Genomic DNA, 24,759 nt, shown 5'->3' on the forward strand with positions numbered 1-24,759 from the left:
TCCACAACCTGCATGCAAAAACCCATCACCAGCCCATGGGGGTGTGAACACATGAGGATGAGGAGGAAACAATCAACTTTTATGCATGTATTACAACCTTCTGTAGAAAACACAGGAAACCACCCACTGTGTCCGTGCCAATTCTGCTGCCTTCGGTTTCTCAGGTACACATTTAGAGGGACAACCTCAGTCCCCATGAGCTGACAGAGCATCCTGAACCACAGCAGCTCGCAGGAGCCTTGTACCCAGCCCTGTCCTTCACACCTTGTTGCACCACCAGAAGACAAGCTGTGCCTTGAAAGATATTTGTGGGAGGTGGTGGAGGCGATGGGCATATGTCAGGAAAAGAGGTGCAGGAGGACTTTTGTACTGTTCTCAAACAGTATTTCAGGGAAGTTGTGGAGTCTCCGTCTCTTGAGATATTCAAGGCCCGTCTGGATGCCCACCTGGGCAGCCTGCTCTAGGGAACGTGCTTTGGCAGGGGGGTTGGACCCAATGATCTCTTGAAGTCCCTTCCAACCCCTACAATTCTGTGATCCTGTGATTCTGTAACATACACAGCATGGTAGAAGGCACACCGGCATCTCCTGCGGCACCACGGTGAAGTGGTGAGATAGCCCGTCACTGGCTTCACCCTGTACTTTTTCTAACAAAGATGCCTGAGTATAAATCACCAAAAGGTCAACAGACCCTACAGAGAGAGCAGCTGTCTGTTCAAGATATATCCAGAACAGACAAAGGTGGGCATGTAGTGGGGAATGAGGGCATTCCCTAAAACAGCCCAGTGCTGGAATCTAGCACGGGAAACTTGGAGAGGTAACAGGGGGGTTCTTCTGTGCAAGGGTCTGGGATTAGCCCTGCAGCAGTGCTGCAATCCAGGCAGTGCCAAGCAAATGCATCCCCCTCTGGTCCCTCGTCCCCCCTTCCAGTGGCACAGGCCCTGCACGCCCCTCATGAGACCACTTCAGGAAAAGACAGAAAAGAGGTGCCTGCTACATAGGGAAAGCGACTATCCAAAGGAGCCAGCTGGCATCCTGTGGGACTCGCACATGTTGCTTTTGCATCTGCTCCGTTTTCCAAATCACACCTGCAAAAAAAACAAGCAGGCATAAAGTACGTGTCTTGTGCCTTCCTGCTACTCGCATGGCCGCCTTCAGACCAGCAGTGTCGCCTGGCATGCAGCAGCAAAAGAAAACCCCTGCCTGACGCAACGGTGGCTTGGGCTGCCAGAGCACAGCACCAGCGCGGGGGCCCCAGGACTTGGCGCTGCTTCCATGCTGACCGCGCGTGCTGACCGCCTCTCCCTGAGCAAACCAGCTGGCAGTGCGACAAGCAGGCTCAACACTTCACTGCCCAACACACCGCTTTTACTGTTCGGGGCACACACCGATCTGAGGTCTTCTTTAAGGTGTAGTGCTGTCCACTTGGTCGCTCAGCCCGGGTCACGGCTCTGCTAATCCCTCATGGCAGCAGCAAGCAAGAGCTCATACTTAATAGATCCAAGTCACCCTGTCGTAACACTTTCAAAATTAATAAAGAAAGGCAGAACTAGCAGACACCAGGCAGGCTTTCCACTGAAACCCCCACACCAGCCTCACAAAGGGAAGAAATTTGTAACATTAGATATGGTTCGGAGAGCTTAATCCAAAGCAGCTTTAATTAATCTCCCCAGGCTTTCAGAAACTCGGTGCCACACGCAGCTGCACGGGCACTGGTGCTACTCGGTCTTAAATTTTATGGGAATGAGAAATTCATTCCAAAGGCCTCCTCCTCAACCGCCTCTGATTTGGACTGGAAAGGGATCTGAAAAGCCATATATCAAAGCCTTGTCGCTGCCACCCCACCAGCCACCCCTCCATTTTGTAATTTACATCACATTTCCTGCTATACTCACTGCTATCACTGAAACTAATTCTGCTTTGGAGTAAAACCGATTTACACAGCTAATTGGAGCTGTACTCCAATTTCTCTTTGTTTTGATTTTTTTTTTTTTTGCTAGCATTTGGCTCTTACTCTCTTAAAGGGCATGAAAATTTGATTTCAGTGATAAAGCCTTTTTTCCCCCTGTGTAAACAGAGTATTTCTAAAACTCCCTTTCACAAAAAAATATATGTTTAAAAATAAGAATAATAATAACAGCTGTGCTTCATTTTAACCCAAATCCAATTAGGATTGTGTAAATCCCCAGAGATTCTTCTGAAAACAAGGGGAATTAGTACACCCTGCCATGAACATATTTGCCCTCATACTTCAGAATAACTGGCTGGCTTTTGACCTAAATCTTCAGATTATCTGCATGCGGGACACTCTCCGCTACATTTTACTTTTCCACAGTGAGATCCATAAGCAGACGAGCCCATTCTCAGATTTTCCAAAGGGATCCCCAAATCCAATCTAAACGCCTAGAATTTACCTTCTTTTCTTTTATACATATAAATAACTGCATTTCCATTCGCTCTTTGTTTCTCATTTCCATTTTCTTCTAATATCTGCATGTAAATGTCTGAAAATAGCATCTGTAATTGAAGATTATGAAGTATAGCCAGCTCCTGACAGGCTGCTAAGGAAGATGGATTATCCTCATTTTTCTGTAAATTTTGTCAATTTTGGAATTCATAAGCTATCAACACTGATCAAAACGTGAACGCACAGCTGTGTCAAAAAGAAAGGCGCAAGGACATTGTGGCTCCCACGTTCCCGCAGAGGCGAGGTCTCCTGACCCTCCCCCAGCCTGAGCCAAGTGCGGTGCAGGGATTATTCCTGGCCACTCATGGTATTTACCCTCCCCCCCAAAAAAAAAATTCAAATAAATAAATTGAGAGTACGCAAATTCTCTGGTGCGCTGATTCAAATCACAAAGCGTAATTTATTGCATGTTCTCCCTTTTTATTTATCCCTAAGTAGTAAACACGATTTCCATTCAGGGGGTTCGTTATGTTCCACTCCTACCAGACAATCACAGCACACTTGAGGCAATTGTTTAGCCTCTTCCTCTCAATTTTCCCATTACTGGGAGTAAGTACTGTTGGGACTCTTTAATAGCCCGACTGCAGCCCATATCAATAACAGATGAGGTTTAATCGTCCAATACAAAAATTATTTAGGCTCAGTAAGGACATTCAATGTCATTTGCATAATGGCATTCCTATCCTGAGCACCCAACCCATCGTGCATAAACAAGGCCCTGGGACTATAAATAATAATAAATCATGACGTCCATGCTCCTCTTGCTGTAATAGGCGCCACTCTTTGTAGAAATTATTTCAGCAGGAAATGGGCACTGCAATTTTAAAGATGTGGCATTCCACAGACCAGTAAATCACACTCACGCGCACACACCCTCCACAGAGGCTGCCCATGGTGAACAACAAAACCCCATGAAACGGCAGCACAGAAAACACAACCAGCACTTGTAGCAGAAAATGTTCTTTTTTTGTTGTTGTTTTGTTATTTTTCTAAGCAGAGCTAGCAAATTGAATAAAACCAAGGTCTGAATAGAGTGAATTGTGCCTGGGCATGCATATGCAAGGCTGACTGACTTCATTTCAAATTTGAATTGTGACCTGTCTCCAGCCTCAGAGATTACCTAGAGCAAAATTAACTACAGTAGGAAGCAGTTAATTCCAACCGAAATGAGAAGCGCGTAACTAGACATGCCTGCCTGGACTTAACGAGCAGAGCCACATGGGATGCTCTTCCACTGCCTCCAGCGGGAGTGCTCAGCTGGGCTGCTTTTATTCCCAGCCACGCAGGAGCCTGTGGAGCTGCGGCCAAGGAGCAGCTGACCTCAGGGAAGGAGCCTCCTCTCCAGGGTCACCGCACGGCCTGTGGGATGTGCTGGTCCCCACCAACCCCTGGGCGAGGAGGGGGACAACCAGGCCAACAGGACAGCACGCAGAGGCCTTTCAGCACGGTCAAGGATGGCTGTGGATGCGGCACAAAACCAGCCGAAAAGGAAGGCCGGGCCCACAGGAAGGCGCGGGACCAGGGCTGCTCTCCTCGGCAGGAGGTGCCTCCTGGGCTGGCAGAAAGCTCTGCTCACACAGCCGCGGAAGGGGGCTGAGCCCCTCTACCCTCCTGGGGGGCTTCTTCACCCCCCTGAGCAGGCACTGAGCTTTGTAATTTTTCAGTCTCGGTGCTGACAGAGAGAGGAGAAATATTATAGCAAAACGAATACTATTTTAAAAGATGCTGTTTTGGAATAGTTGGCAGGGACTTACAAAGATCGTCGAGTCCAACTGTCTGACCACTGCAGGGCTACCCAAAGGTTAAAGCGTGTGACTGAGGGCACTGTCCAAATGCCTGCTGACCACTGACAGGCACGGGGCATCCACCACCTCCCCAGGAGGCCTGCGCCGGTGTCTGACTGCCCTCACGGGAAAGAAGTTTTTCTGAGCCTCCCGTCACCGGCTCCTGGGGAGCAGTCACTGGGTTACTGAAGAGGCGAAGCAAGGCCCGCTGCCTGCCTGCTCAGAGGAACCGGCGGCACCCCACGGACACCTCCCGGGACAGGGCTGGCCACCACAGGGCTCGTCGGACTGCCGGTCCTCCTCACGGCCTGCAGCACCCATGTGGCCCGGAGAAACAGGGCACCCCACAGCCTGCAGTGCTTTTCTTCTACCTTCCACCAAAAGGAAGGCTCACGATATTATCCCCACGTTACAGCTTGGAGAGCAAGCCAGCGGAAGCTCTGAGATGTATTCAAACTGCTCCCTAAGGACCTTACGGTGTAGAGGAGCCGCACTGTCAGACCTGGATCTCTCTATAACCTGTGGTGAAAAGCATCCCTGACTCCCAGCGAGATGCCCGCAGCAACACCACCACCTCATATCAGGCAAGAAATGGAAGCTAAGTCTGCTGCCTGGCCGTCTCTTGCCCTCACCACCTTTGAACCTCTTCTGGAAGGCTTGGTGGGAACAAAGCAAAGGCCTGCACACACTTCAAGACGTTTTTTAACGAAGACTTTCATAGATCATTAAAAGCACCAGTCACCTGCCTGGGGCAGAGAAAGCCAGCAGTCTCTTCCTACTGGTTTGTAAGGAGAAGTCTCCATAGAAAATCATGAGAAGGCCTCCTTAAAAAAAAATAGACGTACATCTCAGTGAGCTATAGTGACTTTCTAGTTTTCAGACTCACCAGGCAAGTAACAAGTGTTCAAATGAACGGTGACAGGACAACAATGGTGACAGCTGATCTCTGCTTTTGCTGTGATTTGCATCTCCACACATCCATCCTCAGCTGCCCATTTGTCTATGTCTCTTTCATCTGCCAGTATAAACATTCTTCAGGTTCTTCAGAAACACCTATCCACTCTATTGCACGCTTTCCTGCATTAGCCCTGTCCAGGCTCCTTGCTCATGGAATGTCCTTTCACAGTCCCTGCATGGGTTCTTTCTCACCATTTAAATGCCAGAGCTTCCTGTTGCGGTTTAACTCAGCGGGCAGGCAAGCACCATGCAGCCATTCACTCACTCCCACAGTGGGATGGGGGAGAGAATCAGAAAAAAAGTAAAACTCGTGGGTTTAGATAAAGACAGTTTAACAGGACAGAAAAGAAAGGGAAAACAACAGTAATAATAATATTAATAATGATAAAAGAGTACACGAAACAAGCGATGCACAGTGCAATTACTCAGCACCTGCTGGCCAATGCCCAGCTAGACCGCAAGGGGCAGCACCCCCAGCCAACTCCCCCCACATTTATTGTTCCGCATGAAGCCACATGGTATGGGACATCCCCTCGGCCACTTGGGGTCAGCTGTCCTGGCTGTGTCCTTTCCCAGCTTCTTGTGCACCCCAGCCTCCTCAGTGTGAGAAGCTGAAAAGCCCTTGAGTGTAAGTACTGCTCAACAACTAAAACACAGTTTCATTTCCTGAAGAGTACAAAAATTGCCTAACACACTTTCAGGAACCTCTCACTGGCTCTTCTTAGCACCAGCATTGCATGCTCATCCTCCTGACACCTGCACCACAGTCAACAATATGAGTGTCTTTACCTCAAAACAGCATCTCCCCTGTCCTCTTCCTCCTCCCTTGGAGGGAGTCCCCCATTTCCTCCTGTCCAGCTTTTGCTGTGGGTTCATGCAGGGTTTTTTTTTTCCGTACCTTGCTCTTTCCCTATGCTCTCCTCTTCATGAATCGTCTCAACCCCAGCACAAATGAAATGACCACCTCACTATTCTCTTTGTCAGCAGCTTCTATCATTCTACACACAGTGCCAAAAAGGGGCATCCAATTAAAATAACACATAACATATTCAATGCTGATGGAACAATAGTTTTTCTTTTTTTAAACCGGCACATAATAATCACTTTATGCCATTCATTGTCACAAGATACTACTAAAACACATTGCTTTTCATTATTCTGAAAGGAACTAGACACTTTCATCAACAACAGTAACCATTTCAGCCATAGGAGGAGGGAAAATGTACAATCCTCCTGTTATGGTGGCTCTGCTGCTTCCACTGAAGCACCTAAGCACAAAAGAAAATGCAACCTGCAGTAGAGTCATTTGTATTTCCGTATTGAAAAATATGAAGCAGAAATAAGAGGCACACTTGGAATGTGCATGAGGTTTACATCTATGTTGCTAGATATCTTTAATCTGTAGTCCCAACTGCTCCTGACACTTGAGATGTCGTGTGCACATTTCTAAGAACAACATTTGTATGTTTCTAACACTTTCAGATGAACTATCTCAAGGTATTTCACAAATGCTGTCTGAGACAGTCACCCAGTGCTCCTTTTATAACTGTCTGTTATACAGATGAAGAGAACGAGTATTGTGAAGGTAATGACTAAACACCCAAAAGAGACCACAGGTTACAGCTGACTCCCTTCCTGCCACATCCTTCTGTATGATCAACAGCATACAAAAAGCAGGGTCCTAACAGACCACGTGAGTAGCAGACAACCTAACAAAGTAGGAAATACCATAGGGTCCAGTGTGAGATTCATATGTTTTTGCTTTGTGACTTCTCTGCCCCAAGTCTCTTTTGTATGACATCTACTGGGACTCTAAGCAGCAGCTCACACAGCTTTTCTATGCTTCATATTGTATGCAATATACTTATTTCAAAACAGTAACACGTGGCAAAAGAATCTGGGCAATGTTTACCACTTTAGCTCCAGGTACACTTAATCTCTACGCACATGAAAAACAACGGAGAAAGACACAGAATTTGCAGTGTTTTGTGGCATGCTACAAAGTCAAAGATGAACAAAATCCTTTCAAATCACAAACTCCTGATTTCAGGTCACTTTGAAAGCTGGACATAAACTTTAGTATTTTATTTTCTAAAAGGCTTCCATTTATATTTCATATTTGTGTTCCTGAGAGCCAGGTGAACCTATGGTAGATTGAAGTCCTCTATTTTACATTTTGTGGGTGGCAACTATTCCTACAATGCTAAAGTCCCCATCAAATTGCCAGTGTGAAATTGGCCCCATAAAGCAAACAAGCGTTCTTCCAAAGCTTTTTTCTTTCATGTCTTCACTGTACCCAAGGCTGGAATGGGGAGGGCTGCAAGACAATTTTCATGTGGGAAAGCCAAAAATGTAAGGACCAACCTTGTTCTCAAAGATTTATTGAGCACTTGTTAACTGTGTGTCTTCAGGGGAGTTTAGATAGCCAGCGGGAACTGAACTAAGTGGAAAAGCAACCCTTGCACAGACAGGGAGCGGTGACCCACCTTGGCTTTGAGTCCTTAACCCAAGGTCTCTGTGCAGCAACAGGATAGGGCACAGAGAAGTAAAAGAGGGCTTTGGAGAACCACAAGCACAGAAATACTCCCTCCTCCTCAGATACACTCTCTGAAAGGTTCGCATGAATGAAAACACTTTGTATGGAAAAAATCTGGGAAGTGATGTGATGCTTTCTTTTACATTACACTCACTAACACTTAACAGGCATTTAACCAAATGCATGTCAGAGGGTAAATCTTGAGCTATTTGTTTTCCCTTTGCTAATTGGCTGAGACCCACTGACAACCAAACCTGGCAGGCAGCAAATGTGTGGAGTTTCAGAGACAGAACACTGGCAGTCTGTCCTCACAGGGACCAGGGTGGACAGGATCACCCACCTACCTCTGAGACACCCACCCCGGCATTTAAACATCTCAGTTCCTCCTGCCTTCCTGGGGCAGGGAAACTGTTTCTCCTGCTGTATAAAAGCAGCCTAGAAAGATCAGGCACTGTCTGCACACAGATGTGAAAAACAAAGCAAAACAGAAAAAGGTAGGCAGATCATAAAGCATGGTACGTACGCTTGAGGCCTTGCACCTCCTCACTCTTGTGAAAGACCCTAGTGAGGGATCTTCGGCATGGAAAAGTCATCAAAGATGACAGGTTTGCATGAAATATTTTAGGTTTTGTCAAAATGTTTTCTGGACAGGTTATCTAGATACACTGCTTTTTAATAATCATCATTTTCCTGCTAAAATCATTTTTGCAGCTATGCTGAAAATGTCCAGGCGCTGCACAGGCATCAAAACATCCCAACAAGAAAACAGTTTCAGAAAATCAGAAGGGAGCCCCACTGTTTATATGACCCACCCTGACAGCCGTCCCATTTTAATGCCAGAAGTATATCTGGGGGTCATGTTTTCAAACTCTTCTCCACAACCACAAGAACCAGAGGAGAACTGTTTGCCTTAATGAAAACACAGACCTGAGGTCTGTGGCTTCACGAAAAACTCCCGTCAATGTAAAGCCTCACAACCTGACAACCTGATCTCCCGTAGCCTTTTGGATATCGCTCTGCACGTGACTTGTCTGGACTACCTCAGAAATCAGCTCTGAACTTGGAGGAATATCTGCAACATGGAAAATGACCAGGAGAACCCCTGTTTCTCTGTGGTTGCCATTATTCAAGTATATTTTCAAGGAGAGGAGCAGGACCGAAACCATGCCCTACATGTTACATTGCTCTCTTCACGCAAGAGCCTTCCTCATTTCAGATTAATTATTTTTTCAGTTCAGCAAATTCTGCTGCCACGCAATTTTTAAGCAGCCACTATTGATATGAGCAGAGAGGAATTTTGAAATTAGCTTCTTTCTTTTTTTTTTTTTCTAGAAGTAGCTCAGCTCCACAATTCCTTTATGTCATCATACAACAACTTTGTTGCTTGCTTCATTCGATTCCTTACTCAACAAATGGCAACCCAAAACTAGTGCATTCTTCTTAAAAGCCAGCTCTGAGAAAGTTGTAGTCAACAGAGAGAGAAGGGCCTTCCACCCCAGCCAGCTCTTCATCTCACCTTCTATGCCGTGTGAATCAGGTGCTACTCTCACGTCTGTAACTATGCTTTTCACGTTCTCCACTGTAATCGTACAAACATTTCACCAAGTCACAGCATAAAAGCCGGAGTGAAGAGCAAGTAGCTGGACCTAAGTGTCATAGGGTAATTCAGGTTGGAGGGAACTTCCGAAAGCATGGATGTTGTTGAGAAATTCGAAAGTCTCTCGGGGGCCAGCCATTGGGTCAGGGATTTATCCAGCGTCATCTTGAGAACTGCCATGGGTGGAGACGGCACAACTTCACAGGGCAGCCTCTTCCACTGCTAGATCATCCCCAGGGTGAAAACTTCCTTATACCCTGAGCTCTCCTGTGTCATTTCATGCCCGCTGTCTCTTGCACTGCCACACTGCGCTGCTGTGAAGAGGTTGGCTCCTTTCAAATCCCGTAACACATCAAGGTATTCAGCTCTTCACACGCTTTATGTGGAACATCTTGAGAAACCTGTTTGCTGACTTAAGTAACAGATTTAGGAAAAGCCCACAAATGAGCTTGAGCCAGCAGTGATTTCCAAACCAATGGGTGGAAGTTTTATTGGGGTCTATTCGAAGCCTGTGGGACCTAGACATTCACTGGAAACCAAGAAAATAAGTCTTGTTCGCATTCTTCAAATACCAGTGCAAACCCCTTCCGACCAAATGCAATGTGAGCAGGCACCACATTAAATAAATCAACAGGCAAGTGTGTTTGCTTATAGATTCCTCTTTCCCTCTCTTACAGGGCTAACATGGAGAGAAGGAAGTAGGCCCGTTTTGATGTGGCTGATGGGGACTGTTACAAAAAGTTGTCTTTTTCCACAGAGAAAACCGGCTTCAAGACAGTTCCTGATGTGGTTTTCCTACACGTACAGAGCACAACACATACCGTACCATAAACCACATGGATGACTCCATCTGTTATTTTTCAAAGGGACAAAGACTACATGGGCTATTACGACTCTACTCATCTCACTCATATATTATGCTTTGACATGATATTAAAAATCTAATGGGTGGCCAGTACATCACTGCTCAATACAGACAATGTCCACTGTTTGCCTAGCTACTCTCTGTGCCCTTTTTTGTACACACAGACTTTCCATTACCTGTCTCCTAACAACATGAAACCTTGGAAGAAAGACTCTGCTTAAGACAAAGATACGATTTTTTTTTATTTTAAACACGCTAAAGTGATAGACTTTATTCCTTTTCCTAAATTGATAAAAAGATGCTATTGATCAGCAAAATATATGGTGATCAAAGAGAGAAAATCACTAAAAGGCAGCTCTAAACTTACAAAAGAAATGTGCCAAGATAACAAGAGGGAACAGCTTCTTAAAAATTTCCTACTTCTGTACAACATTTATGAAAGCATTGACGAGTTTCCCAGAAGAGACCAGTTGCTGTCTTTGCAAGATGCAGCGTCCCTGAGCTGGGGTGTGAGCTGCCTACGCCGTTCGTCCCACGTTTTCACTACAGTCCCACCGTGCAACTTGAGCACATTCAGGAAACAGCTCAGCACAGCTGAAACCTGGAGGAAGAGACCTGCTACCTAAACCACTTCAAGATCACCCTTGTCATCAAGACTGGGGCATCACTCCTGTGATGGGACACCGGGAGAGAGGTGCTGTACCTCAGATATGCAGAGTGCCAAAGTGCTGAGTGGAAACCGGGGGACCGGCAAAACATCTCCTGATGATGTTACTTAACAGAAATGGCTCTAAGCTTGCAATTTTCAAACACTGAGAGGGCACTGCCCAGGCCCTCAGACACACAGGGCCCCAGTGAAAAATCATGCCACGTTCTTTCTCAAGGACGTCTCAGTCCCTGAAGCATCCCCAGCCTGCCTGAGCACCAGAGCTCTTGTGCTTGCAATTGGAGACACTGAACCTCACCTCGCTCTGGCTCAGCTGTGTTCCTGTGTGAGAGTGCTGGGAGCTTGACTGGGAAGTCATGGCCAGCAGCTGGTGACAGTCTGGCCACCGTGACCTCAGCTCCGCCGGGCTGTGCCACACGTCACAGAAATCCCCTCCACGCCAGCCTCTGCATAACGAGGGGCGCAAGTCTGAGGGAAAAAAATATCCCGTGGCTGCACCCGTACAGACCAAAGAGAAAAAAGGCAGGGAAAAGGGAGAGCTCCAACTCAGCGAGGCTGGCTTTTTATTTAACTCGTGAATTTTTATTTTCATGTACGTTCAAAACTGGGAGCAGTCAAGAGGAAAAAAAAAGGGGTGGCAGAGCCCAGAAAGGCATTGCAACGCCCAAAGGACTTCTCTACCCTCTCTTTCAGGATGCCCTCTGCCTGCTGGGGCAAGGGGAGGAGACATCAAGGGCTGCTTTGGGTAGAAGACAGACCCATGCTTTGCCCTGCCAGACACAGAGGTGGTCCCAAAGCAAAAACATGCAAACAGAGGCGTGACCTGCAGCAAACTTAATGCAGCAGTGTCGGAGGGAAGCAGTGCAAGGATAAACCCAGGATACCCCTGGGGCTTCTCCAGCTAAGTAACTAGCACTAGGAGTCCTTTAGTCTTTCAAATGCACAGGTAATAACTGCTTTCCTTTTCCCAGCCATTACCTGCCTTCTCCATCTCGACAGCAAGATCTTCAGGGAAGCTGCTCTTCCCCAGACAGTGCACAAAGTACTTAGCCCTGTGGTGCCTGTTTGGTGCCCCCAGTATCACTGTAACGTGAATAAGCAATAACCACAGTGACAGTGGACGGGAATAGGAATCCAACACAAAGTCTCATGTGCTGAAGGCTCAGCTTCCAGAAGTCAAGGGCAAGCCACAGCTCTGAGCTCCCTCGAGGATCCTGGAGGACCCTCGAGGATGGAAGAGTCCTACCTGACAGTCCTGCGGTATAGCCTTGGTATTTCACTGGGAGACGATGGTTCTCTATGCACTGCAAGCCACAGGTAGCAGCAGCATCTCAGGGCTCAAAGGGGCAAGGGGCAGCCTCCTGAACAATCACTTCATGCAGGAAGGTCCAGTAAGAACAGCTGTCATCTCCAAGAAACTACTTCTCCTTCCCAGCCAAATGCCCTGCTATGCCCTGCTAAGCACTGGTTCTTTGCAGCCTGTTTTTTAACCTCTTTAAGTTTTGCCATTATTAAAAGCTGTTACTTAACAAGCAAAAATATTTTCAGCTAGAGATCTCCTTCCAAGTAGCATCTGGCTCCCTCTAAGGGAGCTCTTTCCCCACCTCTGCCTGTGTTTTACACAGCAGCCAGCACAGACGGGAAGTACCAGGAGTGAGTACTTCTTTGCAGCACACAAGGCATGCCCCCTGGGATCCAAACTGCCTGTTCCTACACAACCGAAGAGCCTTTCCCTGGCTTTTCTTGAAGACCAACAGCTGAGTCCCAAGCCTGAGGAATGGGAGAACTAAAGGCCAGCACAGCATCTTACCAAGTGGCAAGAGCACAGCATGGAGGACAGAGCTGAAATCCACTCCAGCCCCCAGCAGGCACCATCCCCTACACCTGCACCCGCAAGCAGGGATCTGAGCCCCAGTCCTGCGCAGCACAGCGTGCTGTGGGCTGCAGTTGCCTCTGCCACACAGAGTATCACAGGTCCTAGCGTAATTACTGACCAGGAGGGGATGTGTTCCCTTAAGAAAGGTGGGGCGAAGAGGGAAACCTCTGCACAGCTTAACCTCCCACAGCCTCTGAACTGCACAGGAGGTCACGGGTGCACCAGTACTCCCAGCTGCTGTCCCTCCACCACCCTTCCTGCTGTGAACCCCTCGCCCTTTCCATTTGGTAGTAGTATTGATCTGCTGGCAGCAATGGGCTGGATAATTAGCCAGGAATTAGGGTTTCTATTACAGCCAGGAGGCTGCTCCAGCTGATTTATCACCTGAATAATTTACTGTGATTGAAAGGAAATTAAAATGAACTCCATTTGACAACTGTGCACTTTTATGGGCTTCAGTGAAGACTCAAAAGCCAAATTAATAGCCTGGTGTTGCTTAATAGTCTACTGAGAGTAAATATGGGAAGGTTTTTCCTCTCCTGACATGCTTTCTTAGGCTGGATTTTAGAGTTGTTTGCTTTTTTCCCCTCCCACCAATAAAGCCATGGCCTGCATCAGAAGTTGTTTCGGCTGATAGAGGTGCAGCTGTAAAAATCACGGACCTGCTTTTCCAAGCCGCTCTTTGCTCCGCATTTCCTCCTGCACCACCTGCCCTCATCCACCACTCCCCACGGGCAGGAGGGACCCGGGGCCCAGAGAAAGGTGCTGAGGAGATGGCAGCGCCGCCTGCACCGCCGCAGAGCCCTGGCGCTGCACTGCTGCAGCCATTGTGGCCACCGGCGGGGATGGGGGGCTCACGGGGTCAGAAGCACAGGGGGCAGCTCGGCCACACACAGAGGAGTTGTCCGCGTGCTCTTCCCAGCTGATTGCATTTACACAGCCAAACCACTGCTGCAGGTGGCAGATCAGGAAAAGATTTGATTCTGAACATGAAGATATAGCCATGAATTAGTTCCATAATTTTCACTGTTACAGGGCAGCATGAAGTTTTGGGAACATATAAATAAATGATAGCTCTACTTTTCTCTTTACAACCCTCGGAGTAATTTAGGAAGATCCTCAGCAGCCACTGTCCACCCAGAGATAGTGCCATAGGAAAAAACACACTATTCATATCCCAGAGACCAGGAGCAAACATATGGTCCTACGGTTCATTCCTTCCTTCTGCTTCTCTACTGCCCGCACTTTTAGAGTAAGTGAGTCACAATAAAAACTAATGTAAGTCTACAAAAATTAAGTCCTGCTTCCTGTCTTTATCTTGGACCTCCCCTGTTAGTGCTGGAGATCAAAACCAAATATTGTAAGAAGGACTGTACACCTCCTCCCCCCTCAGCAGTCGTACCGCTGTGGACACCCCAGCCAACACAGCTCCTTTAACAGAAAGTCTGATCTCCTCTTTGGAAGGTGGCTCACACCTGCCTTTAAAAAACAACACCCGAAGGTTTTCAAAAGGATTTACGCCCCTCTTTTGGTCAGTTTGGAGAGTTCCTTCATTAAAACACTTCCTGCAACAGAGGGCAATAGGTTTCTTACTGTGCACTTTTTTTTTTGTTTCACTTTGTCCAACTTTCTAGCAATTTTTTCAGGTGTATTAAATATCCAACTTTCATCTGCCTGTACTTATCTCCAGATGTAGACTGCATCTCATGATTACATATATTATTATATGTTTATCAGATTCCTGAGTTTGTTCCTACCTAAACCCAGAATATTCACGTTTTATCCAGAAAAGAATAAAGGAAGAGAGATTCAGTTTAGTTCTGGTTAAAAGTAATGTGAAAGCATCAGGAAAAGCCAGGGAATTATCTGCTATTAGCAGCAAGTAGCTCTCTTTTAAGTCAGTGACCTACATAGTGTTGAATCCGGTCACATCATGTTATGCCTCATTATGGTCCTGATCTAAAGTCTATTGAAGTCAATAGAAATATTCCTCTTGGCTTCAATGAGTATTCGATTGGACCTATGTGTGAAGCTGAAAACACAAGAGAATACATTTCTGTTGTGGACAGAAACTCAGCAAAGACTCTTTTATTCTGAGGAAATTAATGAACTGCTGCTCTTGTTGAACTGATTCTGCCCTACACACTTCTGTAACACCCCGCAGTTCTCCCCTGTAGAGGTGTTAATCCAGCTCTCATGCCTACCAAAACCACATTAGTCTGTGAGTCTTGCTCTTGCCTCTTGCCCACCTTGACACGACTTTCCTGCACCCTCTTTAACCCCTCACGCCTCAGGTGAGGCCAACAGCTGTTTCCCAGATCTTGATTCTCCACAAACACCTCTTAGCAATGCTTTCATTGGCGAATGTATTTGAGTCAACTGTTCACACATACGTTGCAGAAACTTTTGTGCCCAGACCAGGTAAAGTCTCCTTCCTGGTGGGTGACAGACTCTTGAAGGAGAACCTCAAGGGTGGCAGGGCCACCAGGCGATGGAGTCCTCCACGTTTCTCCTAGGGCTCCCGCATGACAACACACAATGATAAAGCAGGAACAACTCCGCTGCAGGGCAACATGGGGGTGACAGCCCTGCTCTGAGCACTGTCCTGCAGCACCAGGCTCCCTGCCAGTGCTGGGCATGTGGATGTCTGCTGTACAGCCCCCTGGGGAGCACGTGGTGACTGCAGCCGATGTCACAGCCCAAGTCAGCCTAGGATGGCTTCTCAGGTGAAGGGTGGAGAGCATTCTCTACTTCTCTGACAGGAATTGCAGGAAGCTGCTGGTGGACAATCATCCACGTGCCTAAACAGACCCGTATTTGATTAGTATAACCTGCACTTCCAGTTTCCTTAACCTGAACGGTCCTAATGGACTAGGCACGGAAATGCATGCTATGCAGTGCAGCAACTCTATGCGTAGGATGGACACAGGATGAGTGCAAGCTCTGAATAAAAGCTGCAGTCCATGCAGTAACCACTAACCGTTGTTTTTTTTTCCTACGACAGGGGACAGACTGGAGTACCGGGGCCCAACACAGGTGTAGCACAGCTACCAGGACAGGCAGGCAAAAGCCACTCCTCGTGTCCATAGAGCTCTGCTCCACAGGTAGGCTTGAAGATAGCTATGCTAGTAATGCAAACAGCCTTATCTGTTGGCCTTCGGGGCAGCGCTTCAGAGTCAACACACCAGGGAGCAGCAGGACCCATCCCCGCAAACACCAGAAGTGATGAAAAGAACAGGACCAGCAACCAGTCCAGATAGTAGATGCCGTGAATGTTTTCCTTCTCTGAGACCTGAGGATTACGTGACATTGAAGCCATAGCCTTTGTCCCAGCTGATGAATGAGCTGTATGGTGCTTGTGGTGGTTACCACTCATGAGCAGAATGGCAGTAGAATGGTGGTGCTGCAAACACACGCCTATGTACGGCCCAAAATCAGTTCCCAGAAATACATGAAAGCGGTTTTCTTGTCAACATTTCCAGACAGTACAAATCGACCATGGGCTGTTTGCAGAAAATGAGATGAGTACAAAAGAGGACAAATGTAATGGAAAGGCATTCATTTTATACATGAACTAATGTTCATGGCGGGGTTCTGTTAGGGCAAAGGAAGGCCGGAGTGCTTCTAGATTGCTGTCTCTATCCCCTCATTACTCCCCGGAAATATATAGACACAAAAGGACTTAGTTTGCACATCCAGCCCTCAGTCTCAGACTTCTCATCTTACAACTGCTTGATGTCACCAGAATAGCATTCACCTGCCACTAAATGTTATGGCAATGCATATGAAGGTATTACATACCAGTGCTGCAGAATGCACACATACAACTGTATCACCAGGACATCGGGTTGCAAAACAAGGCTCATAACGCCATACTTCCGCCCCTTGATGCATACAGTCTGACACAATCTTTAATTATATGAACAAATGGTAGGATCCCTGCCTCGCCCAATGCATACAACAGACACTGTTCCTGAGTAAGGTACTGTCTAACATCTTATTTTCCTGCCATTGTCCATTGTCTTCTCTCTCAGCATTGTATTAGCCCTTACTCAGAGACAAGTATTCATTCCCCATGGTCTTCTCTATAGCAGTCATGTTTTACAGTAGATATGAAAACTCAGATAATGCCTGTCAAGTGAGTGCACAACTTGTTTTCAGCCGAAAGTTAACTTGTGGGTCTCCATTTTATTTAGGTGAACTGAGGAACAAAGACATTAAAGATGGAGGAGTAAAGGAAACAGACTGGAATCACTCACGTAAAGGGTTTGGCAGTGGTGAGCAAGGACTCAGACTTAGGCCATGAAAACATCTACCTACAGGTGTTGCAATGTCCTCTTCCCAATAGACAAGCCCAAAACATCTAGAAAAGGCATCAGGAGAAATTCAGGGCCCAGTCTTCAGCTGAGGACAGAACATGCTCAGGCTGCAAATGCTTAGCAGTGCAGAAGCAACCTTGTCTGCCCCATGCCACTACTCACCCTGACCAAGGGACTGTTCCCAGATCACAAGCAAAGAAGAATTAGGGAGGAGCAGCAAAACAGGAACAAAAAAGGTACTTCCTTGTCTCACAAGCCGTGAGTCTTCTGGTAAAATACCTGGAGTCCTCCTCAGGTGACTAGCACAGGGACATTAAGAAGTTTTTGTGACTAAATAAAATTAGCAATATTCCGCTTGCTCCTCCTGGACTATATTTCTAATACAGTAGACAAGTAATGGATCACCAGCTCCTATTACACATCTTCTCTATGTGGGGAGGAGCATCTTTTCATTATTTTCATCTATAGAAATGGGTAAGGACTCCATATATCCATTGCTGCCTGAGCTCCTAATGCACTGCCTTCTGAGTTCAGCCACGTTCTGGACTGCCAGATTCTGGATGCATATCTTAGTCTACTACAATAATTAACTGTGTTAATTACAACTCTGTTTTTCCTGGTCACATGATTAATTTTTTCAGCCTGATCTTGTGAAAGGTCTCTATGCCCATGGCCATGGGGCTGGAACTAGATAATCTTAAAGGAGATGAAAGGACCTAAAAGGTCCGTTTCAACCCAATGATTCAATGTGATTCAATATTTTCTTTCTAATTGATTTCTTTAGCATCACTAATTGATCTAGACAGCTTCTCCACTTTTCATGTTTCATGACATGTTTGCTTTATTACAAAAGAGGTAAAACATGACTGCTTACTAAAGCAGTGGTGATCGTATCACATCCTTGTGAATCAGGCATTCATATAAATTACATGTGTTCATGCTGAAAATAAATGTTGTATGCCACCAAAAAGAAAAACCCATCCCAAACAAATGTCAGCTCTTACCCGTGGCCCAGTCTTCCAAAAGCAAATGAGAATGCTCCAACCTATATTAAAGCAAACAACTAGCAAACTCCATTTGTAGTTAAACTAAAAAAAAATCATGGAATCACAGCATCATTTAGGCTGGAAAAGACCTCTAAGATCATCGATTCAAGGCAGTTCTGCTAAGCCCATTTCACACATCATAGTATCTTTTTCTCAGAAATATAATTTCTCAGCATCCGTTTGACTTCTCAAACTGTGAAGTATCCTTTTTAACAAATTAATAGGGGCATATCTCCACTCTCAATGTTCTGACTGCACAGACATTCTAGTTACAGCTTCTTACATGGATCCAGGGAGATCCTTGTTCCACCGACAGCTGAAAATCACAAATCTGACAATCAGGAAACTTTAGCAACATCCTCATTTAATTCTTCTATTCCTTCTATTAAACCAATAAGACATCTATTTCTGTTCATTGCTGGACTCTGTCCCATAAGCTACAGTTCTGGATAACTCAGAAACTTTACAGATTACAGAAAGCTAAAAAAGGATCTTCTTCCATCACCACTCTCTTTCACATGATTGTTTTTCGCATATAGAAGTTAAATAAGGATGGATGTAACACCATACAGCTTTTAAGTGACCAATAATGAACAGGCTTACTGTAGGAGTTGGCTCAGTGCCTGTCCTCTCCATTATCCCTGGTGTTAGGGATGGGATAGCCACCATCTAGTGGTATGCAAAGGCCATTTCACCTTCAACAGACGCTGCTTCCTTGGCTTTCCTAATGAGTCATGTTTTGGTTTTGGTTTTGATTTCTGTTTTTTTTTTTTTTGTCTTTTTTTATTTCAAATTGATTTCAGCATCTTCCTCGTCTTTTTGCAGCCTGAATTCAGATTTATATAACTCATCAAAAATATAAACCTTGGAAACCACAGAACCTTCAAAAACTGGTGAAAAATGAATGACTATGAATGACGTAACAAATGACACATAGGAGCTTAAGGGCACAGGGAATTTTTAATCTGCCATTGACTTTCAGCAAAAGGAATTATTTTTTCCAAAGACATTGGACCAGTATGTACTCCTTAATACTGAAGCCATGACGGTAGTGAACTACTGTGTTCCTGATAATCTCCAGTGGCCTTCAAATGTTTATATTCCTACAAGGGAAATCACTGTTTGTTTGCAGTTTAAGGCATTCATACACCTTGCTAAAAATCAGGTTTAATATTAACAATGGAGATTAACAATGACTAATTACATCACTAAGTATAGAAAAAGTAGCAAACTAGACCCAAATTGAAGCTGACAGCAATACTTTCATTTCTACATCCCATGACTGCACCTAAATTTAAGGCTGAGGGCTACAAACCAAAAGCACGTAGAGAGAAACAGCTAATCAATTTTTGCCTGTGCTTCTGTATTGTGTCTGCTAAAATGGAACTTCCCCACAAAATTGGTGCCAAGCCCTTCTGAAATACACTGCTAATCTGTAGGTGCAATAAATTTACCTTCACATATTAATTGGGTGTTTCTCCCAGCAAATGGCTAACTACATGCCTAAAAAGCCATTTCTGGATACAAAAATCTAATTTGCGTGTACAGTTAAGCTAACTCAGAACCCAAAGTACGCACAGAGTTTCGCAAGTCTATTTCTTATTATCTGCATAGCCTGGTTTTGATCCAACAAAAGTATCAGAAGCTGTGATGCTCTTTATGCCCTCATTTGATGTAACTGGCCCAGATTGGGTGTAATTTCATACCCAAACACTTGCTCATGTTTATATAACAAGTGTTTTCTGTCATTTTTTAATAGTCTTGGCTGAAGAGTTTGATACAACACCTGTTTCTCCATGTTTTTCTACTGCAACTCTGAGAAATAATTGTTTGTTGATTTCCACCAAGGAGGCCTCTCATCAGAAAGCATATCTGGAAAAACATTGAGTGTTTGGAACAGTACCTGCTCTGGTTTGATGGGCTCAGTTGTTGTGAAAATGTCAGAATAATGTTGCCTCTCGAAGACTCTATCCAACACTTCTAACTGCTGCTGGGTGAAAAGGTCTCCTCGCATCTGTTTCCGAAGAAAGTCTCTACCCGGAAGAGAATGGCCATTTGGTACTGGAGATTCCTGAATACCTTTCAAAGAGGACAAAGAAGACAGAAGAATAAATAGACATTGCAATGATGAGACCTACAGAGGCGTGTCCATTTTATCCATTGAATTGATCTGGGTACAGTATATTGACACAATGAAGAATCTTTGAGAGGAGGATACAAGCAAGACACACATTGCTAGAAGATGTACTGATCAGTTCTCCACTATAGCTAACCCTCAATGCAATTTGATATCAGTGATTTCACATATAATTTGAAGGCAAGACAAAGGCTTGTGGTCAGATCTTTTCTCACAGCACTTTTACGACAATATCTGTGAACCTGTAATGGTTTAGATGCCAGAGGACACACCTACAACATATGATGCTATAGCCACAGTCAGCTTGGATCATCTCCAACAGATCTGCTTTGCATAGCCACTGTCCATATCCCCTTCCTGTGATACCTGCAGGTCTTCCTGAGCTCCATCCTACGTGAAGGTCTGAGCTATAGTGTGCTTATGCCAAGAAGCAGGGACCCTTAATCCATAACCACGTTCAGCTTGCAGTAACTGGCCAGTCAGCTTCCCAAACACAGATGCTAATAGCACCATACTAAAATGCGATGTCACTGGGATGCAGAGTTGCCACCACAACAGCCTGAGCAAGGCCTGATCTGATGCACTCTCCCAGCTCACAATAGCATATTTCTGTATGGTATACTTCTGTATAATATTTCTGTATTTTTTTGTATTTCATCACTAGCATGATGAAAGCCTGGGTTTCAAGGCACATTTTCTCTCTATCTCTCCCCCTCCTTTCAGCAGGTTGGAAGTGACTGCCCATGTCTCAAAAGCCATGAGACAAGTTTGAAAAATGTTTAGTCTGAAAAAAACTCTTGCAATATGGGGCTTGCTTCAATTTGCTTTGTTTGCATATTCACAGTGATTTTCTACTTTTCCTTCACCTGTCAATGCCAGAAATATATCTTTTATGTTCTGAAAGCTGAGGTCTGCAGTATTCCCAGGACTCCAGGAGGTGGAACTCCAAGAATAACAGTAAACATCAGATTTCCTCTCCAGATGGCAACACCACACTACACAGCGGAAGGAAAGATTTTAAAAATAAGTTCTTACTGCCCAGATTTGTCTGCAGAACCAGCACTCAAAGTTTCTCAGGTGGATTCTGCATCAAAATTTTTGAAGGCAAGTATTAAAGGACATCTGTGCTAAGAGACCTCATTGCTGCAGACACCAGTTTTGTCTCCGTATGTGTGATTGGTAACACGGCTGATGTCCAGTGGACAAGATTTTTTCGAAAAGGACTATTGATTTGGATGGATTTTGCAGAAAACCTCTGTAAATTTTCTTACACTCAACAGGCATTTGATGTAAGCATGTAATTATAGAAACATCCTTCTAAATTTTAGTTTGGTTCTTCAGGCAACAACAATGTTGTATTTACCTGTTTAGATGAAGTCAGGCAACTTACGACATGAATAGACAATGTTGGCTTCTATAAAGTGCCAGGATCAGTTTATTACACGCAGAAAAAATACGAACCTGTCTTCTGAATAAAAAGTCAAAACGTATAAAAAGGTATGAAAAATACAAACAGATATAAGAGGGCAGTGTATCTTTAAATTTGTTTTGTTTTGTTTTGTTGTTTTGTTTTGTTTTCTTTAGTATTCCAAATCAAATAATATCTAATTGACATACTGCTGGGTTTAGTCAACCGTTGCTTATGAAATTAAAATTGTGGTTGCTAGCTGCATGGTAGCAAAAGGCTGGGGGGGGACACTACCTCTGAACACAAAAGCTGGCTTTAAATTTCAGGTTAAAATCATGTTATTCTAAAGTTGGCATCAAAGTTAAAGGTTTTTACAGTTTTGGTTCAAAGTGGGCAATGAAAGAGAGCGAAATGATGATATAGTACAATCTGGGAACTTAATATCCCAGAATCCTAGAATCCAAATATCCTGAGTTGGAAGGGGCCCACAACAATCATTGGACTCAACTCCTGTCTCCACACAGGACCACCCAAAAAATAGGCCCTATGTCTGAGAGCATTGTCCAAACACTTCTCGAACTCTGGCAAGTTCGGTGCTGTGACCACTTCCCTGGGGAGCCTGTCCCAGGGCCCGACCACCTCTGGGTGCAGAACATTTTCCTGATGTCCAGCCTGACCCTCCCCTGTCCCAGCTCCATGCCGTCCCCTCGGGTCCTGTCGCTGTCCCCAGAGAGCAGAGCTCAGCCCCTGCCCCTCCGCTCCCCTCGTGAGGGAGCTGCAGGCCGCCATGAGGCCTCCTCTGTCACCTCCGGGCTGAACAATCCAAGCGACTGCAGCTGCTCCTCATACATCTTCCCCTCTAGACTCTTCTCCATCTTTATTGCCCTACTGTGGACAATCTCTAACAGATTTGTCTTTCTTGTATTGTGGCACCCAAAACTGCACACAGTACTTGTGGTGAGACCACACTAACGCAGAGCAGAGCGGGACAATCACTTCCATTGACCAGCTGGCAGTGCTGTGCCTGAGGCACCCCAGGGTACCATAGGCCCTTTTGGCTGACAGGGCTCACTGCAGACTCGTGTTCAACTTGCCATCAGCCAGAACCCCCAGATCCCTTTCTGCTGGGCTGCTTTCCCGTCTCTTGTCCCCCACTCTACATACATCTAGGGCTGCCCCATCCCAGGTGCAGAATCTGGTACCTGTTAAACTTTATGTAGTTGGTAATTGCTCGCCCAGTCCTCTAATTTGTCAAGATCTCTCTGCAAGGCCTCTCTACCCTCAAGGGCGTCAACAGTTCCTCCCAGTTTAGTATCACCTGCAAACTTACTTACTGTACCTTCAAGTCCTGTATCTAAGTCATATACGTATTTATGGAAATATTAAAGACAACTGACCCTAAAATGGTCAGAACCCCATCTGAAACTGGCTGCCAGCCTGATGTAACCCCACTTATGATAACCCTTTAAGCTCAATCCGTCAGCCCATTGTTCACCCACCTTATTATGCTTTTATATAACTGCATTCTGGTCATTTTGTCCAGAAGGATACTGTGAGAAACAGTATCAAAACTTTTGCTGAAATCCAGAGGGATTACATAACATCATATCAGAGAAAACCACACGGAAGCCCACGAATGATGTGCCTCACTGGCACAACACCGGCCCATTGGAAAGGGATGAAAACATGCCAAGGTAGTGGTAGAGCTTCAGAAGGTTTTGAAATTCAAGATCAGGGTCTGATATGCTGCTGGGAGTGCAGTGTGAAGAGCAAGCCACAGAGGGCTGCCCCCTCCTCCACTGTCAAAACACCTGTGTGTGTTAAGGTCTCCACATGCCATCCCAAGGGTCTGAGAAAGGATCAGTCTTTGAGGCATGCTTCCCAACACAGCCTGCTGTTGCTGAACTGAAGGAGCAACATGTTTGCTGTCAGGGAGACACCTGGGCAGAAATGAGTCAGAGCTGAAGCTCTGAGGACAGCGGGTCTCCGTGCTGAAGGTTCTGCATTTTTGTCAGAGGAGCTTGGCAACTGCCCTTCTCACCCTCGTTATTGCTCTCTCACTACATCCCATCAGCAAAGGGAAGAGTTTGTTCTTTTTCACTATGTTTCCTAAACTCGGACTAATTGCAGGTAGCTACTGGATTTCACTTCACAGGTTAAAGACTTTCTATATGCTGCGCATGACGTATAAAAGTTCATGAATGTCTTTACGATACATTTGGATATCAGACATTATATAAATGTGAAATAATTACCATTAGCATTATCTATTGTTTGAATACACTAGAACATCTTTGATAATTAAAATGCCATAGGTACATTTGAAACAGTTTGGTTTATAAATAGGCTCCAGGGAGAGGTAAAACATTTTTCGTATCATCAATGGATCCACCTAGGAGAGTTCTGCTTTGCTGACAGTAGCACTACAAGTGTACCTACCCACTCTGCAAAACAATTAGCTCCCCGTCCAATGGCATCCTTCCAAAAGTGCTAATGAAGAACACAAATATAGTACTCTCCTTAACAGAAAAAGATGTTCTTCCCAAACAAATGTTTCAACCTTTACCTCTGCCAGATCATATAGATGGGTCAAGATTGTGCCATAGGACCACAACTTTCTGAATGAACTTGGATGTGATGCACTTCCCTCCCAACACAAAGCCAGAAGCCCCTTCCTATGCTTAACCGAAGTCTGAATAGCCTAGGAAGAGTTAAGCGCAGAACAGATCCACCCCTGGGAAGAGGTGCCATGAACAGTCTTGCTGACAAAAGGCTGCCTAAATTGTGTGGATTTCATCCAGAAATACTGGGTCTTCGTTACTTAAGAGGAAGGTATTTTCTGGGGACCAGCAAATGGCAAGATCAGTTTAAAGAACCTGATAAACTGTGACTCAATTTTTTAGCATAATTTTATGGTTAATTACTTTTCCTTGACATGTCTTCTGAAACCGCAGGAGACATACAGAATTGCTAAACATGCCTGTAACAGATTTTTAGCTATACTCACTATGGAAATCACTTATTTTAAAATGGTGTTTTGCTTATACATGTCTAAAACCATGGGTCAAATTAAGGAGAAAAAATGTCCCTAGGCCCTATCT

General features: G+C 45.3%; 1 protein-coding gene across 4 annotated transcripts in view; it reads right to left on the minus strand.

Annotated features, from left to right (window-relative positions):
• Positions 1-24,759, minus strand: part of PAX5 (paired box 5) — a 146,354-nt gene that overhangs the window by 75,559 nt on the left and 46,036 nt on the right. For all 4 annotated transcript variants that reach the window (XM_080573587.1, XM_080573589.1, XM_080573590.1 and 1 more), the window contains exon 6: positions 20,017-20,192. In XM_080573587.1, coding sequence (XP_080429713.1) covers positions 20,017-20,192 — 176 coding nt within the window. The remainder of the gene's footprint in view (positions 1-20,016; positions 20,193-24,759) is intronic.

The sequence above is a fragment of the Anser brachyrhynchus genome, assembly GCF_964034855.1.
Source record: "Anser brachyrhynchus genome assembly, chromosome: Z".
Taxonomy (NCBI): domain Eukaryota; kingdom Metazoa; phylum Chordata; class Aves; order Anseriformes; family Anatidae; genus Anser; species Anser brachyrhynchus.